This window comes from Oncorhynchus kisutch, linkage group LG17 (assembly GCF_002021735.2).
Source record: "Oncorhynchus kisutch isolate 150728-3 linkage group LG17, Okis_V2, whole genome shotgun sequence".
Taxonomy (NCBI): domain Eukaryota; kingdom Metazoa; phylum Chordata; class Actinopteri; order Salmoniformes; family Salmonidae; genus Oncorhynchus; species Oncorhynchus kisutch.
This window is the reverse complement of record NC_034190.2, coordinates 29638581-29654666: the sequence shown is the minus strand read 5'-3', so window position 1 is coordinate 29654666 and position 16086 is coordinate 29638581. Positions and strand designations below refer to the sequence as shown.

General features: G+C 42.8%; 1 protein-coding gene across 1 annotated transcript; it reads left to right on the top strand.

The window, feature by feature from the left end:
* The first annotated feature begins 10022 nt into the window (after positions 1-10022).
* LOC109907422 (thioredoxin-interacting protein) lies at positions 10023-14138 on the top strand. The gene is made up of 6 exons (XM_020505381.2): positions 10023-10597; positions 11139-11214; positions 11311-11458; positions 11929-12288; positions 12585-12887; positions 12999-14138. Exons 1-6 carry the CDS (start codon positions 10342-10344, stop codon positions 13044-13046), a joined length of 1191 nt encoding a protein of 396 aa, XP_020360970.1. The 5' UTR covers positions 10023-10341; the 3' UTR covers positions 13047-14138.
* Positions 14139-16086: the final 1948 nt, after the last annotated feature.

Here is a 16086-nt window from a genome sequence, read left to right as displayed (position 1 = left end):
CTCCCCTAAGCAGCCTCTTGTGGCTGCTGAGCTAATGATCTGGGCCAATGATCATCTGTGGCTAAGTCATGCTCTCTGGTGAAGTATTTAGATTATTTTTATTTAGACAGGTGTAATTATATAATTTTGGCAAAACTTACATTTATACTGAACAAAAAATGTAACACGTAAATTGTTGTTCCTATGTTTCATGAGCTGAAATAAGAGAAGTGTGCTCTTCACGGATGAATCCTGGTTTCAACTGTACCAGGCAGATGGCAGACAGCATGAATGGCATTGTGTATGCAAGCAGTTTGCTGATGTCAGCGTACACAGTGCCCCATGGTGGAGGTGGGGTTATGGTACGGGCAGGCATAAGTTACGGAACAAGGAACACAATTGCATTTTATCGATGGAAATTTCAATCCACAGAGGTACCGTGATGAGATCCTGAGGTCTATTATCGTGCCATTCACCCGCCGCTATCACCTCATGTTTCAGCATGATAATGCATGACTCAAGGATCTGTACACAATTACTGGAAGCTGAAAATTTCCCTGTTCTTCCATGGCCTTCACATTCACCAGACATGTCACTAATTGAGCATGTTTTGGATGCTCTGGATCGCCGGGGACAACAGCGTTTTCCAGTTCCCGCCAATATTCAGCAACTTTGCACAGTCATTGAAGAGGAGTGGGAGAACATTCCACAGGCCACAATCAACAGCCTGATTGTCACACTCTGACCATAGAGAGCCCTCGGGGTTCTCTATGGTGATTTAGGTCAGGGTGTGACTAGGGGGTGTTCTAGTCTTTAATTTCTATGTCGGTGTGAGTATGGTTCCCAATTGGAGGAAGCTGATGATCATTGCCTCTAATTGGGGATCATACCTAGTGTGGTCCTTTTCCCACCTGCGTGGTGGGATATTGTTTTTGTTTAGTGCTATGTGCGCTACAAACTGCACATTAATTTATTTATTTGTTGTTTGAAGTTTCACCTGTGGAACTCTACTCACGCTGCGCTTTGGTCCACTCATTATAACGAACGTGACACTGATACAACTCTATGTGAAGGAGACATGGAACTCTGCATGAGGAAAATGGTGGTCACACCAGATACGGACTGGTTTTCTGATCCACGCTCCTACCTTTTAAAGGTACAGTTGGAAGTCGGAAGTTCACATACACTTAAGTTGGAGTCATTAAAACTTGTTCTTCAACCACTCCACAAATTTCTTGTTAACAAACTATAGTTTTGGCAAGTCGGATAGGACATTTACTTTGTGCATGACAAGTAATATTTCCAACAGCTGTTTAGACAGATTATTCCACTTAAAATTCACTGTATCACAATTCCAGAAGTTTACATACACTAAGTTGACTGTGTGTCACGCTCATCAAAATGATTGGACCAAGGCACAGCGTGCATAGAGTTCCACATATTTGAATAAATAGAAACTCACCAAGCAAAACAAACAAACAAACAAGCACAAACTAAATGTGAAGCCACTGGTGTGCACACAGGCAACTATCTGTAGACAAGATCCCACAAAGGGGAAATGGCTGCCTAAATCTGATCCCCTATCAGAGACAATGATAAACAGCTGTCTCTGATTGGGAACCATACCAGGCCAACATAAACCATTAATCACCTAGATGACCCACCCTAGTCACTATCACACCCCAACCAACAGAGAATAAACAGCTCTCTATGGTCAGGGCGTGACACTGTGCCTTTAAACAGCTTGGAAAATTCCAGAAAATTATGTCATGGTTTTAGAAGCTTCTGATAGGCTACTTGAAATCATTTGAGTCAATTTGAGGTGTACCTGTGGATGTATTTCAAGGCCTACCTTCAAACTCAGTGCCTCTTTGCTTGACATCATGGGAAAATCAAAAGAAATCAGCCAAGACCTCAGAAAAAAAAGTCTGGTTCATCCTTGGGAGCAATTTCCGCACGCCTGAAGGTACCACGTTCATCTGTACAAACAATAGTACGCAAGTATAAACAACATGGGACCATGCAGCCGCCATACCGCTCAGGAAGGAGACGCATTATGTCTCCTAGACATGAACGTACTTTGGTGCAAAATGTGCAAATCAATCCCAGAACAACAGCAAATGACCTTGTGAAGATTCTGGAGGAAAAAGGTACAAAAGTATCTATATCCACAGTAAAACGAGTCCTATATAGACACAACCTGAAAGGCCACTCAGCAAGGAAGAAGCCACTGCTCCAAAACCGCCATACAAAAGCCAGACTACGGTTTGCAACTGCACATGGGGAGAAATATCGTACTTTTTGGAGAAATGTCCTCTGGTCTGATGAAATAAAAATAGAACTGTTAGGCCATAAGGACCATCCTTATGTTTGGAGGGAAAGGGGGAGGCTTGCAAGCCAAAGAACACCATCCTAACCGTGAAGCAAGGGGTGGCAGCATCATGTTATGGAGGTGCTTTGCTGCAGGAGGGACTGGTGCACTTCACAAAATAGATGGCATCATGAGGGAGGAAAATTATGTGGATATATTGAAGCAACATATCAAGGCATCAGTCAGGAAGTTAAATCTTGGTCGCAAATGGACAATGACCCCAAGCATACTTCCAAAGTTGTGGCAAATGGCTTAAGGACAACAAAGTAAAGGTATTGGAGTGGCCATCACAAAGCCCTGACCTCAATCCTATAGAAAATGTGTGGGCAGAACTGAAAAATTGTGTGCGAGCTAGGAGTCCTACAAACCTGACTCAGTTATACCAGCTTTGTCAGGAGGAATGGGCCAAAATTCACCCAACTTATTGTGGGAAGCTTGTGGAAGGCTACCCGAAACGTTTGACTCAATTTCAAGGCAATGCTACCAAATACTAATTGAGTGTATGTAACCTTCTGACCCACTGGGAATGTGATGAAAGAAATAAAATCTAAAATAAATCATTCTCTCTACTATTATTCTGACAGTTCACATTCTTAAAATAAAGTGGTGATCCTAACTGACCTAAGACCATTTTTACTAGGAATGTCAGGAATTGTGAAAAACTGAGTTTAAATGTATTTGGCTAAGGTGTATGTAAACTTCTGACTTCAACTGTATCTGTGACTAACATATGAATATCTCAAAACAAATTGTGTTGGTCACATACACATGGTTAGCAGATGTTATTGCGAGTGTAGCAAAATGCTTGGGCTTGTAGTTCTGACAGTGCAGTAATATCTAACAAGTAGTCTAACAATTCCACAACAACTACCTAATACACACAAATCTAAGTAAAGGGATGGAATAAGAATATATACATATAAACATATGGCTGAGCAATGTTCGAGTGGCATAGGCAAGATGCAATAGATGGTATAAAAATACAGTACATATGGGATGAGTAATGCAAGATATGTAAACATTATTAAAGTAGCAGTATTAAAGTGGCCAATGATTTCAAGTCTTATGTAGGCAGCAGCCTCTGTGTTAGCGACAGCTGTTTAACAGTCTGATGGCATTTAGATTGAAAAGTAACTTCTGTCTCTCGGTTCCAGTTTTGATGCACCTGTACTGACCTCGCCTTCTGGATGGTAGCGGGTGGTTGTTGTCCTTGATGATCTTTTTGGCCTCTCTGTGACAACAGGTGCTGTAGGTGTCCTAGAGGGCAGGTAGTTTTCCCCCAGTGATGCGTTGTGCAGACCGCACCACCCTCAAACCCTTTGGTTGTGGGCGGTGCAGTTGCCATTCCAGGCAGTGATACAGCCGACAGGTTGTTCTCAATTGTGCATCTGTAAAGGTTTGGGAGGGTTTTAGGTGACAAGACAAATTTCTTCAGCCTCCTGAGGTTGAAGAGGCGCTGTTGCGCTGTTGCGCCTTCTTCACCACACTGTCTGTGTGGGTGGATCATTTCAGTTTGTCCCTGATGTGTACGCCGAGGAACTTAAAACTTTCCACCTTCTCCACAGCTGTCCGTTAATGTGGATAAGGGGGTGTTCCCTCTGCTGTTTCTTGAAGTCCCCGATCATCTCCTTTGTTTTGTTGACATTGAGTGAGAGGTTGTTTTCCTGACACCACACTCCGAGTGTTCCCACTTGCATTACAGTTACATGATTAATCAGTTTAATCGCGTAATAATAATTACAGGGAATCTTTCATAAAAACTAAAAGTCCTCATTTAATTAATGATAGTAAAGACACGACAGTAGGTTTTAATAGTCACAGTGGGTACAACATCTCCAATGCACTTCCTTATAAACTCTCTCACCCAATCAGAGTATACATCAGTATTATTCTCTGAGGCTACCCTTAACATATCCCAGTCCGTGTGATCAAACCAATCTTGACACATGGATTCAGACCAGCGCTGAATAGTTCTTGTCACAGGTACATCTTGTTTGAGTTTCTGCCTATAAGGTCAGGAGGAACAAAATGGAGTCGTGGTCAGATTTACCGAAAGGAGGTCGGGGGAGTGCATTGTATACGTTAGGGGAAGCCACCATCCTAATAGTGCACTGTGCACACGCCAGCCAACATTCCTTTCCGATTTGCCAGAGGCTGAAATCAGAGTTCTGTAAATAATGAGGAGATGCTCATGTCTCCGCCCTAACAATGTGAGTTATTGTCCCAAAGGCACGACAGTAGGTCGAGCTTAAGCTCAAGCTTAAGTCTGCATATTATGCCCATATAAATGCATCGGGCTTATTCTGGACAGACTATGGCGAGAGTAAGCGCTTTCGCTTCGCCTCTTTCTCTCTGCAGAATCTCTCTCACCAGAGAAAGCATCTGATGAGCGAAACAGCACCCCTTTGTCTTACTATATGTAGTCCTGTATCTGATGCTGTCTCTCCAGAAATAGTATGAGATGCTATACACTTTTTGTCCAGACAGCATCAGACACATGGTCTACACCTACTAAGACAACGGGGCACTGTTTAGCTCGTTCTGAGATTAACTCGTCTTTCTGTCAGCGTGGGTCTCGGTCAAATAAATGATCAATATTTCAACATTTTATTTGGATGGGCGAGGAGTGGTAGGGTGGGCCAGGCCTCGTAAGGCCCGCCCATAACACTGGTCCTGTGACACACCAACACGCACATACACACACTACATACTCTAACACAAACAAAACACACACACATGCATATTGACGCCACACACACTCACACATAGACATAATTTCACACTCCCACATTCTTCACATGCACTTCCTTATTGTTTTTTTATTGTGTTACAAGTCTTTCGTACTTTTTAACTCAGCATTGTTGGGAAAGGGCTGGTAAGTAAGCTTTTCACAGTGAAGTCTTCAACTGTATTTGGCGCATGTGACAAATAAAATACTATTTGATTTAAATCATCATTATACCGCCCTCTAAAATCATTTACAGCTGACAACATTGACTTAGGGCTTCAATATGCGTCATACAGGACCAGGAAATCTGGTCACAATGTGAAGAATGAGATGAGACAGTGGCTGGAAATAAAATACCACGTACAGACACGCCTGAAAATGTGGGCACAATCAGAATATGGGTAAGATCAGGACACAGGATCCATGTTAGAACCAGGGGTGTATAAACGGAAAATATTTTGCAACGAAAACAAGAGTTTCTATTGAACAGGTAGGTCCCTTCATTCCATTTGCTCTGTTTGTTTCTGTTAGGTTATTAAATGGGAAGTGTTTTCTGTTGCAAGACGTAATGAATATACCGCAGGTATAAACTATGCTTTTGACCAGTTGGTATGCCAGGTCGCAATTGTAAATGAGAACTTGTTCTCAACTTGCCTACCTGGTTAAATAAAGGTAAAATAAATAAAATAAAATGCAGGGTTTGACATAAGATATAGCAGGCTCACTTTTGCCTCTAGATGGTGCAATGTGATCACAGTTTTAGTGGTGACAGGGGAAACAACATGGGAAACAACTTTCTCTGCACTTCTGATTCACCTTCAAGTTCAACCACCAGTAAAATGTGGGTGAAGCAGATTATCTGGTGCAATTTGACCAATTTAGACCATTCAATACCCAGATAGCACACATACGTCTCACTGAGATCTTGCCAATTACCAAACGCTCTCCATACTACATCTTCCCGATGTATCATGTAAACATCATGCTAACGTTGGTGAGAAATATGTGTGCTATCTGGGTACAATATGAGTAATGACATCTAATCAAACAATCTAATGTCTCAGATTTTAGGGCAGACGGGGAACACTTGAAGTCTTGATAACTTTTTAGCATTTAAATGAAAGCAAGGTATGTAGGTAAAGCCCAGTTATATACATTTTATAACTTAAGAATCCATAACTATTTGGAACTCTATATTGTGGGTCATATTAATTAATAGGTCAAACTTACAGTATGAGTATTACCTATAGGAAGCCAGCAGTCAAACTTTGACATTGCTTGAGTCTGCTGTTTTCCTACTTCCAAGAAAGCACCTGGCATATTCATAAACAACCGCTGTCAAAGCAAAAGCATCAGCAGTCGACGTCTCTTCAAACTTTACTCACACATTATGTAATTGGCACGAAACCAGCTGTGGTTTTGCAATGGATATTCCAAAAAAGTTCAAGAATGAGCTATGTGTGTGACCCTTCTTTATCCTGAAATTGTTTACCAAGTCTGTCTTCAACCCAACATTAGTTAGACTCATGTTTGGTGTTTAACTTTTTTTTTTTATGTCATGCTACGGTATCTCACTAGAGGGTGCACCTAGTATCTGATAGAGTTTTCCAAAAACATTAATAAAATACAACCACCGACTGTTTACTCGTTGCTGTTGCTCTAAGATGGCAGCTCCGTGCAAATGTGGATGTTCCAATTGAATCTCAACAAGGAAACAGTCGTTGGTGGTATTTCATTAACGTTTATTGAAAAGGTATGGATTCCAGCAAACAAAGAAAGGCACACAACTACAGAGGACAAACATAGATACAAGCTGGGCGTTTTCATAAATGTTTTGAAGTATCAACATGGAGTGGAGTTTAGTCCACTAACTGTAGGCATGGGCAAGCCTACGTAGAAACATGACCAAATGGTTTAACAAAAAATATTTCAAAATCAAGCTTACCCGCAAACAACTTTTGGTTTGCCCAACACGTCTGACATACACTGAGTGTACAAAACTTTAGGAACAGCTTCATTTTGCCCTCAGAACAGCTTTAATTCATTGGGGCATGGACTCTACATGGTGTCGAAAGCATTCGACAGGAATGCTGGCCCATTTGACTCCAATGCTTCCCTCAGTTGTGTCAAGTTGGCTGGATGTCCTTTGGGTGGTGGACCATTGTTGATACACACGGGAAACTGTTTAGCGTGAAAAACCCAGCAGTGTTGCAGTTCTTGACACCTGGCACCTACTACCATACCCTGTTCAAAGTCACTTAAATATTTTGTCATGCTCATTCACCCTCTGAATGGCACACATACACAATCCATGTCTCATTCAGGACATCTAAAGCACCCGGTGTCACAGGAAGGCAAAGAAGATCATCAAGGACCCAAGCCACGGCCCGTTCACAACGTTATCATCCAGAAGGCGAGGTCAGAGCAGGTGCATCAAAGCTGGGACCGAGAGACTGAAAAACAACTTCAATCTCAAGGCCATCAGACTGTTAAATAGCCATCACTAGCCAGCCTTCACCCAGTCCCCTTTCCTGAACTTAGTCACTGTCACTAGCTGGCTACCACCAAGTTACTCATCCATGCACCTTAGAGGCTGCTGCCCTATGTACATACAGTAGACATGGAACACTGGTCACTTTAATAATGTTTACTTACTGTTTTACCTACTTCATATGTATATAGTGTATTCTAGTCAAGGCTATGCAATTCAACTATTGATGTACATAGACTTTATATACAAAAGTATGTGGACATCCCTTGAAATTAGTGGATTCGGCTATTTCAGCCACACTCGTTGTTGACAGGTGTATAAAATCGAGCACACAGCCATGCAATCTCCATAGACAAACATTGCCACTAGAATGGCCTAACTGAAAAGAGCTTATTGACTTTCAACGTAGCACCTTCATAGGATGCCATCTTTCCAACAAGTCCAACTTCTGCCCTGCTAGAGCTTCCCTGGTCAACTGTAAGTGCTGTTATTGTGAAGTGGAAACGTCTAGGAGCAATAATGGCTCAGCTGCAAAGTGGTAGGCCACACAAGCTCACAGAACAGGACCATTTAGTGCTGAAGAGAGTAGTGCGTAAAGATCATCTGTCCTCAGTTGCAACATTCACCACTGTGTTTCAAACTGCCTCTGGAAGCAATGTCAGCACAAGAACTGTTCGTCGAGAGCTTCATGAAATGGGTTTCCATGGCCAGTAGCCGCACACAAGCCTAAGATCACAATGCGCAATGCCAAGCATTGGATGGAGTGGTGTAAAGCTTGCCACCATTGGACTCTGGAGCAGCAGAAACACATTCTCTGGAGTGATGAATCATGTTTCACCAGCTGGCAGTCTGACTGACGAACCTGGGCTTGGTGGATCCCAGGAGAACGCTCTCTGCCTGAATGCATAATGCCAACTGTAAAGTTTGGTGGAGGAGGAATAATGGTCTGTGGCTGTTTTTCATGGTTCGGACTAGGCCCCTTAGCTCCAGTGAAGGGAAATCTTAACACTACAGCATACAATGACATTCTAGACAATGTTGTGTTTCTACTTTGTGGCAACAGTTTGGGGAAGGCCCTTTCCTGTTTCAGCATGACAATGCCCCTTGTGCACAAAGTGAGGTCCATACAGAAATGGGTGGTTGAGATCGGTGTGAAGAACTTGACTGGCCTGCACAGAGCCCTGACCTCAACCCCATCGAACACCTTTGGGGTGAGCCATTCCTAATTGCCCAACATCAGTGCCCGACCTCACAAACACCTTGATCACACCGACAGCGTCATTGCGCAAAATGGTTTGCATCATCATCTGGACATGTGTGCAACAAAAGTTCAACATTCACCTTCTGCTACCATTTCTGTCAAGCAGTCTACACATACAGTTTGATACATACGTTCGATAAATCCAATGCATGCACCACAAAGAACGCACTGCAACTGCCTCTGCAAAGCATGGCTGCAATGCAAACACAGCGTTCCAATGAAAATGAAAACACTTCTGGTGTACCAACATGCAATGACACTTTCGGTGTGATCGAGGCGTAATGCTCTTTGTGGTTGAATGGAAGCAAGTCCCAGTAGCAAAGTTCCAACATCTAGTGGAGGCTGTTATAGCAGCAAAAGAGAGGCCAACTCCATATTAATGCCCATCATTTTGGAATGATGTGTTTGCCGAGCAGTTGTCAACATGTCGGAGCTAGGAACACAAGCATATCGCAACACCATTAATAACTAATGCTAAACGTGTATGCGACCTATAATATTTGATTTTGTTTCCTCTCAAGGCTTAAAAATCCATCTTTAACCTCTCTCCTCCATTCATCTACACTGCTTGAGGTGGATTTAATAACAGGTGACATCATTAAGGGATCATAGCCTTCACTTGGTCAGTCTATGTCAATGTTTCCCAACCAGGGGTACTTAGTCTATCCACAGGGCGTACTTGAGAAGACTCATGAGACCATAGGCCTACTGGTAAAATGCACATGAGGGGATACTTCAGGGGTACTCTGGGCAGAGCAGAATTCCGTTGGTGGTACAATAACTGAAAAAAGATGGGAACCACTGGTCTATGTCATGGAAAGAGCAGGTGTTCCTAATTGTTTGTACACTCAGTGTAGTTTGTAGTGCCATGACACTTCTTTATCCACTCCCAGGAGAGTCAAATCTGAACAAAATGTACCTCGACGGGGCTGAATTTTTTTTACTAATTAATATATTTAAGAGTTATCCTTCCTGTCCCAGGCTTGTGAAGTTAATTTCGCTCTCCAAAAGACCACAGACTGTAAAAAGCTACAAACAAGAATCTAGCCACTCCTCCATAAGCCCTTCCTCTGTGACAGCTGCTGAGCACTCGCTCTATCCTCTCAGCCACGAGGTGTCCACGCGCCGTTCCCGGGCGCTGATTGGTTGCAGACGACACAAACATCGATGTTCATGCGCTGAGCCATGCTGTGCATTCTGCTTCCACATGCTCAGCTGAAGTGATCAACAACGCTGGTGAATCACTGGCTGGCCTCCTCATATAAAAGCTGCGCCTTCCTCCTTTGTTTGTAGCTCCTAAAGTTAACTTGACAGTAGGTTGGAGATACTTGTGGATAGGCTTACACCAAAGCAATCTTTTTGCGCTGCTTCACAGTCGTAGTTCATTAAACCTCAATCAATTAATTATATTGGCCGTCTTATTGAACAACAAAACATTGATTTGGAGTTGGAATAACTCTGAACTTCTTGCAGTGTAACTATTAGACTTGGATATCGACTAAATAGCAAACATGGTTGCTATGCCGAAGAGAGTGAAGACTTTCGAGGTCATTTTCAGCGATGCTAGCAAGGCTTTCTACTGCAGTGGAGACAAAGTAGCCGGGAGGATCGTGGTGGAAGTAGGGGAGGTGACCAGAGTCTCGGCTATGAGGGTACTCGGAGTTGGATGCGCCAAAGTGGAATATGCCAAAGGAAAGCAGAAATGCAGAGAGCAGAATGAGTACTTGAGATACGAAGAAGTTGTTCAGCTTGTTGACCACCCAGCTGGTAAGATCCTCATTGAATTATTCCGTAAAATCAATATGATAACTTATTTTCAAGTGTAACGTTAGCCATGTAGATACGCATAGTAGACGATCAGTTTGTGATTATTACATGCATTTCAAATGTGACTGTCGCTGTAAGTTTCGAATTACAGATTCATGTGAAGTATCAAGTTAGTTTACCTAGCAGTTATGAGCTGTTTTAACTGAAAGTGTCTCCTACTTCAGTAGTCATTGACTTCAGAGTTTAATTCCATGGAATGAATGACTGGCCTATGCAAAAGCTGCTGGCAGCAGTGGCTGAGCAGTATATGTGGAGTGTATACAGGGAATCCCATTCTGCGGTGTCAAAAACATCTATGTTTCACAGTACTAGGCTGAGGGTAGCATGGTGTTCTTGGCAAACCTCCAACACTAGGCTTTAGAAATTAACATAGCTGATAGTCTTTTTTTTTTTTTTTTTTTTTTTTTAAGCAACCTTGTATCTTGCAGTTTCGACTAATACGGCAAAAACCATTATTAAAACACTTTATTAACAATTTCAGATCATGATGGATCAGTTGTCCTAAGACCTGGAAACAAGTACGAGTACATGTTTGGATTTGAGCTCCCCCAGCAAGGGTAAGTCTCTTTGTATTGGCCTGTATTTTAGTATGTCAATACAATATAAAGCTTCCTCTGTATGTGGCTCTGCCTTATCTTTTTGTTTCCCCACAGGCAGATTGTGTCTTCCTACAAGGGCAAGTTTGGCTATGTCCAGTACTTTGTCAAGGCCTTGATGGAGAGGCCTGCCCAGCCTGCCCTGGAGTGCAAGAAGCACTTTGAGGTGGAGGAGCCCCTGGATGTGAACACCCCAGATCTGCTGGTGAGTTCATCTCTCACTTATCACAAAGCCTGAACTGCAAAAGTAAAAATAGCTGAGGTGCAAGCCAACTAGCCACCTGAACTCTGTGGAAACTCACCTTTTAATGGTATTTCTGATACACAACAGATGACAATCTGAAAGCATTAAGAGTGAGCAGTCTGTATCAGGTGTTTCCCTTGAGCGTTAACTTCAACCAGCCTTTAGAATGACAGTTGTGACATGCCCAGATGTGATGCTTCAGGTTGGGCACCTGTGCCTCATCCTGCTCAGCAGTCTTCCTTGTAAAGCATGGACAGATTTGACCTCATGCAATTCAAGTCATAGGTCCTAGAAGTCTTTAAACAATTTAGAAAACTTGGCATTTGTGAACATGAAGGAATAGATGTATTGAATTAGAGATCTCAAAAGCATGGTTAAACATCTGTTAAAGTGAGCCCATGTGTAACCAGTTCCTTTCTCTCCCTCTTCAGTCTCCTACAGGCGGCATGAAGGAGAAGAAGGTCACCTGCATGTTCATTCCCGACGGCCAGGTGTCCCTCAACGCCAAGATCGATCGCAAGGGGTTCTGTGAGGGCGAAGACATCTGCATCTGTGCGAAGTTTGAGAACACCTGCTCACGTATTGTGGTGCCCAAGGCAGCCATCATCTCCAAGCACACCTACCAGGCCAATGGCAGGACAAAGGTCTTCCGTCAGAAGCTCTCCTCTGTGCGTGGCAACCACATCATCTCCGGTATGTGCGACGCCTGGCAGGGCAAGACCATCCGTGTGCCCAAGATCAAGCCCTCCATGCTGGGCTGCAACATCATCCGTGTGGAGTACGCCCTCATGGTGAGCATCTTGATCCCCTCAAATTAGCATAATATGATAGTGCTAATGGGTTTGTGGTAAGCAGCCATTTCTAGTAGCAATGGCCTTTCATTGGTGAAATGAAGTGTTTATCAACCTTCAAACTAACTCGTCGCTATTATCATAGACGTGCTTATAATAGTATGTTCATTACTCTAAATCCGACACCACTTCAATTAGATAAGAGGATGAGCCAAGTGTCCGCACTAGTTAGACATGCAGCCGTTTGAAATGGCCACTCAGCACGTCTGGTTTCTAACTGTTATCCTCTCCTCCAGATCTACATGCACATCCCAGGCAGTGAGAAGCTGATCCTGGAGCTGCCACTGGTCATCGGCACAGCCGGCCTGGGCAGCCGCACCAACAGCGTGAGCAGCACAGACGGCTCGGTCAGCAATGCCTCAGCCAGCTGGGTGTCCCTTCGCATGCCCTCTGCTCCCCCCAGCTACTGCGATGTCACCCGCGACTGCCGCCTGGATCAGCCCCTCACGCCACTGCTGAATGACTACGATGGCGACGACAGCCCCATCTTCATGCACTCCTCAGCCTTCCAGTTTCCACCCCTGCCTGCCTACTCTGAGGTGAGTGTCTTGAAAATAAATGCAGATAAACTATCTCCATGATGGTACTAGTTCGTTGTGATTGAATTGATGCGCAGGTGATCTAACACAAGTGTCTCTCGCCGGTTTCAGGTTGATGAGGAGTTCAATGGCAACACTCGCATGCTGCAGGTCTGCTGAAATACCTCAGCGCTTCCAGAACTCTGGTCCACTGTACAAGGGCCACTTCTGGCACTTAGCTCACTTGAAAAGGAGCAGAATATCCAAACTAGTGTTGGACTGACTTTGGGAAGTGATGTGGTGTCTCGTATCGGAGCCGGTCCTGCATCGAGGATGTGAAGGGCAAGAGGCCTTTCTTGTGCTGGCGCTGTCGGCCATCTTTGCAGCACCACCTAAGCGGATCTGGTTCTGTTTCCTCCTGGACTGTTGCTGTTCAGGTTTCTGCACCTGAGCATGACACTGCAGACTTCATGGTTTGCGACGTCTTGGTGTGAATAAGCTGCTCCTTCCAATACCCTCAATGTTCTTAGTATGTTCTGAATACGTAAGAGATGAATGTTAAGAAATTAAGAGGGATCTTATAGTCCTTCTATAAACCATGTGATCTCCATGAGTTTCCCACTGGGGCCAAGCATTTGTTGACAAGTCCCTGACTGATCATGAATAAGCTCTTTGCTTGTTGGGTGTGTTCTTCATGGTGTTTAGTCATTCCATATAATTCCTGTATTTCACAAATGTGGGATTTCATCTGAGGAAGCATATTTTTTCCTAATTCTTTCTTCTAAAATAAAAGCAAGCAATGTTAGGACATGTTGAATATATCTTCCCAAGGACAATCATGCAGAGTCCTATATTCAGTGTCTACTAAGGTATTCAATTTGCTCTGACCTCCTCCTACAGGAGATCTCATGGTTTAGATTTGTTTCTCCCGTGTTTTGTTGGGTGTGTCTCCAACTCAACTACCGATATATTGTTGTGGTATCACAACAGCAAGGGCTCAAATAGTTTTGTATTTCAAATGAGGGCTGAATCACAAGACAAACGGGTGTATTTTGTGCATAAGACATTGAGGAAATGCACCTTGTGTGAAAATAATATTGACAATATATTTGGGTTTCTTAAAGCGTTTCACTGTGGGATGCCTAAGCTGAATAAATGTTGTAAAATTGATCTCTGAGAATGCAATGCATCTTTTATATTTTGTGCATATTGTAAATGGACATTATTTTTTTTGTATGAGACTGTTTTCTATAAATAAAAAGTTGCACTAAATCATGTGGTACATGACAATCATTACACGGTATAGCCAAGCAATAATAGTGCCAAGCCACAGTTGGGCACATTTAATCACAAACTACTATTGTGATAGTATGAACATAATATTGGGACTATCAGAACTAAAGGCTCAGAACTGAGGATTGAGTAGAGCCCTAATGCCTTGCACAGAATGTGACCCTTAACCCCCCTATTAATTCATTATAGCTGATTGTGTTAGATCTTAACTTAAGTTCTTGTGAACATTACAAGTTTTGAACTTCTATTTGCTATTTATGGCTTGTAAGCCTCATTGACCTGAGCTCATACAACTTGTTTTAAAAAAGCATAATGGATTCATTTGACTATAACAAACACAAACACTATAACAAACATTTATCACAGACTACTTTGTGTCAAAGTTTTAACGAACATTTGTTTTGAAACCATTTTTAAAAAATTAAATAGTGGCACAATTTGATGTCCTCAACCCGGGATATGGCGTATCTCGTTGGCCCTGAGATCATCCTGATAACATTTTCAGCCGACAGCTGACCTCTCCTCTCGTAGGGATGAAGACCAGGACAAATTCCCATTCTTTGACCGGAATGTAACAACCTCAGCAGGGCACTCCATCACTGGATTGTTCCACATCGGTTGTCTCTTGGTCTGGATCATATTCTGTGTTGTCTTCAACATCTGACACTTCCTCCTCTAATGCATCTGTACTGTCAGTTTCCTGGCCTCTCCTCACCAGTGTCATGGTCAAAGATATGATCAAGAGCCTCACATACAGTATATCGTTTGGTCATTGTGCTGCCACAGAATGAATTGTGAGCAAGGCCTCAAAAAAGTTTTATATACCAGAGCTATGAGAAAAGTTCTATATATTATTGAGACAATGTTGCGATTGTTTGTAAGAATGCCAACAGGTGTGGTTCCCATGGGGGAAAGGTTCCCGTGGGGGTTGGCATGGAAGCCAAGAAGTGGAGTGAGGTGTGTGCTCAAACACACATACAGTACATTTGGGAGTCTGGGAGCGGAAGTGTGTCTATCTGAAGAATGGGCATGTGCCTGAACTCAATTTTATACACTAGTTGTAGTCTCATCCATTCATTACTAATGGCCGGTCATTTTTTACTGGGAACACCACAGGTGTACAAAAGTTAAATAAAACACCCAAAATGTAATGAAAATCATCTAAATGTATTTTGTGGGTTCAGATGCCCTGTGTGGACAAAGTATTGGAACCTTATGACAATCAGATTAAATGAACTACATTTTTCAGAGAGAAAACTTGTTAATCGGTCCAATTCGACCGGAACACAGCAGGAGGGTTAAAGCAAATCAAAGGAAAATGGGGCTGCCCATCAAGAAAAGTCTTCCCTTTGGGTGAGATTTGGTTGTGAATATTTCTCAAATTATCAGTGTCAATTAACTGTAAAAAATGACATAAGTTACCATAAGATTGAGAATTTGTTGCAACCAAACACCCCAATAACTACTTGAGTGCCTTTATCTCACACGGAGAGAGTCCATATCCATCAATAAATAGGGGATGGAGTAGCTTTGAGTTAAGAGAAAACCTTGCTGCAGATATGACAGACATTGATTTTCTAGAGTCCACGATAAATAAGCATATATACTTGGGCCGGGATTCAATCCGATTGCGCTTTGTCTGCAATGCACGTTTTAAAAGCAATGTTCCCGCATTCGCAGAGACCACATTCATGTTCCACTCTATATATGTCTGCTCAATTGGAAATAACATTTAAATGGTGCATTGTCTAAATCCACGATCGGATTGAATCCCTGCCTTGGATGTTAAAACTTCCCCTGCCCTAAAAACTGAACAAGGATAAACACAATTCTTTGGAAACATTCCCTTCATGAAATAAGTCCAGACAAACAGAAATACTCACTGTTTACCCAGGGAAGAATTGAAAGGCATTTCAAATGGGAGTGG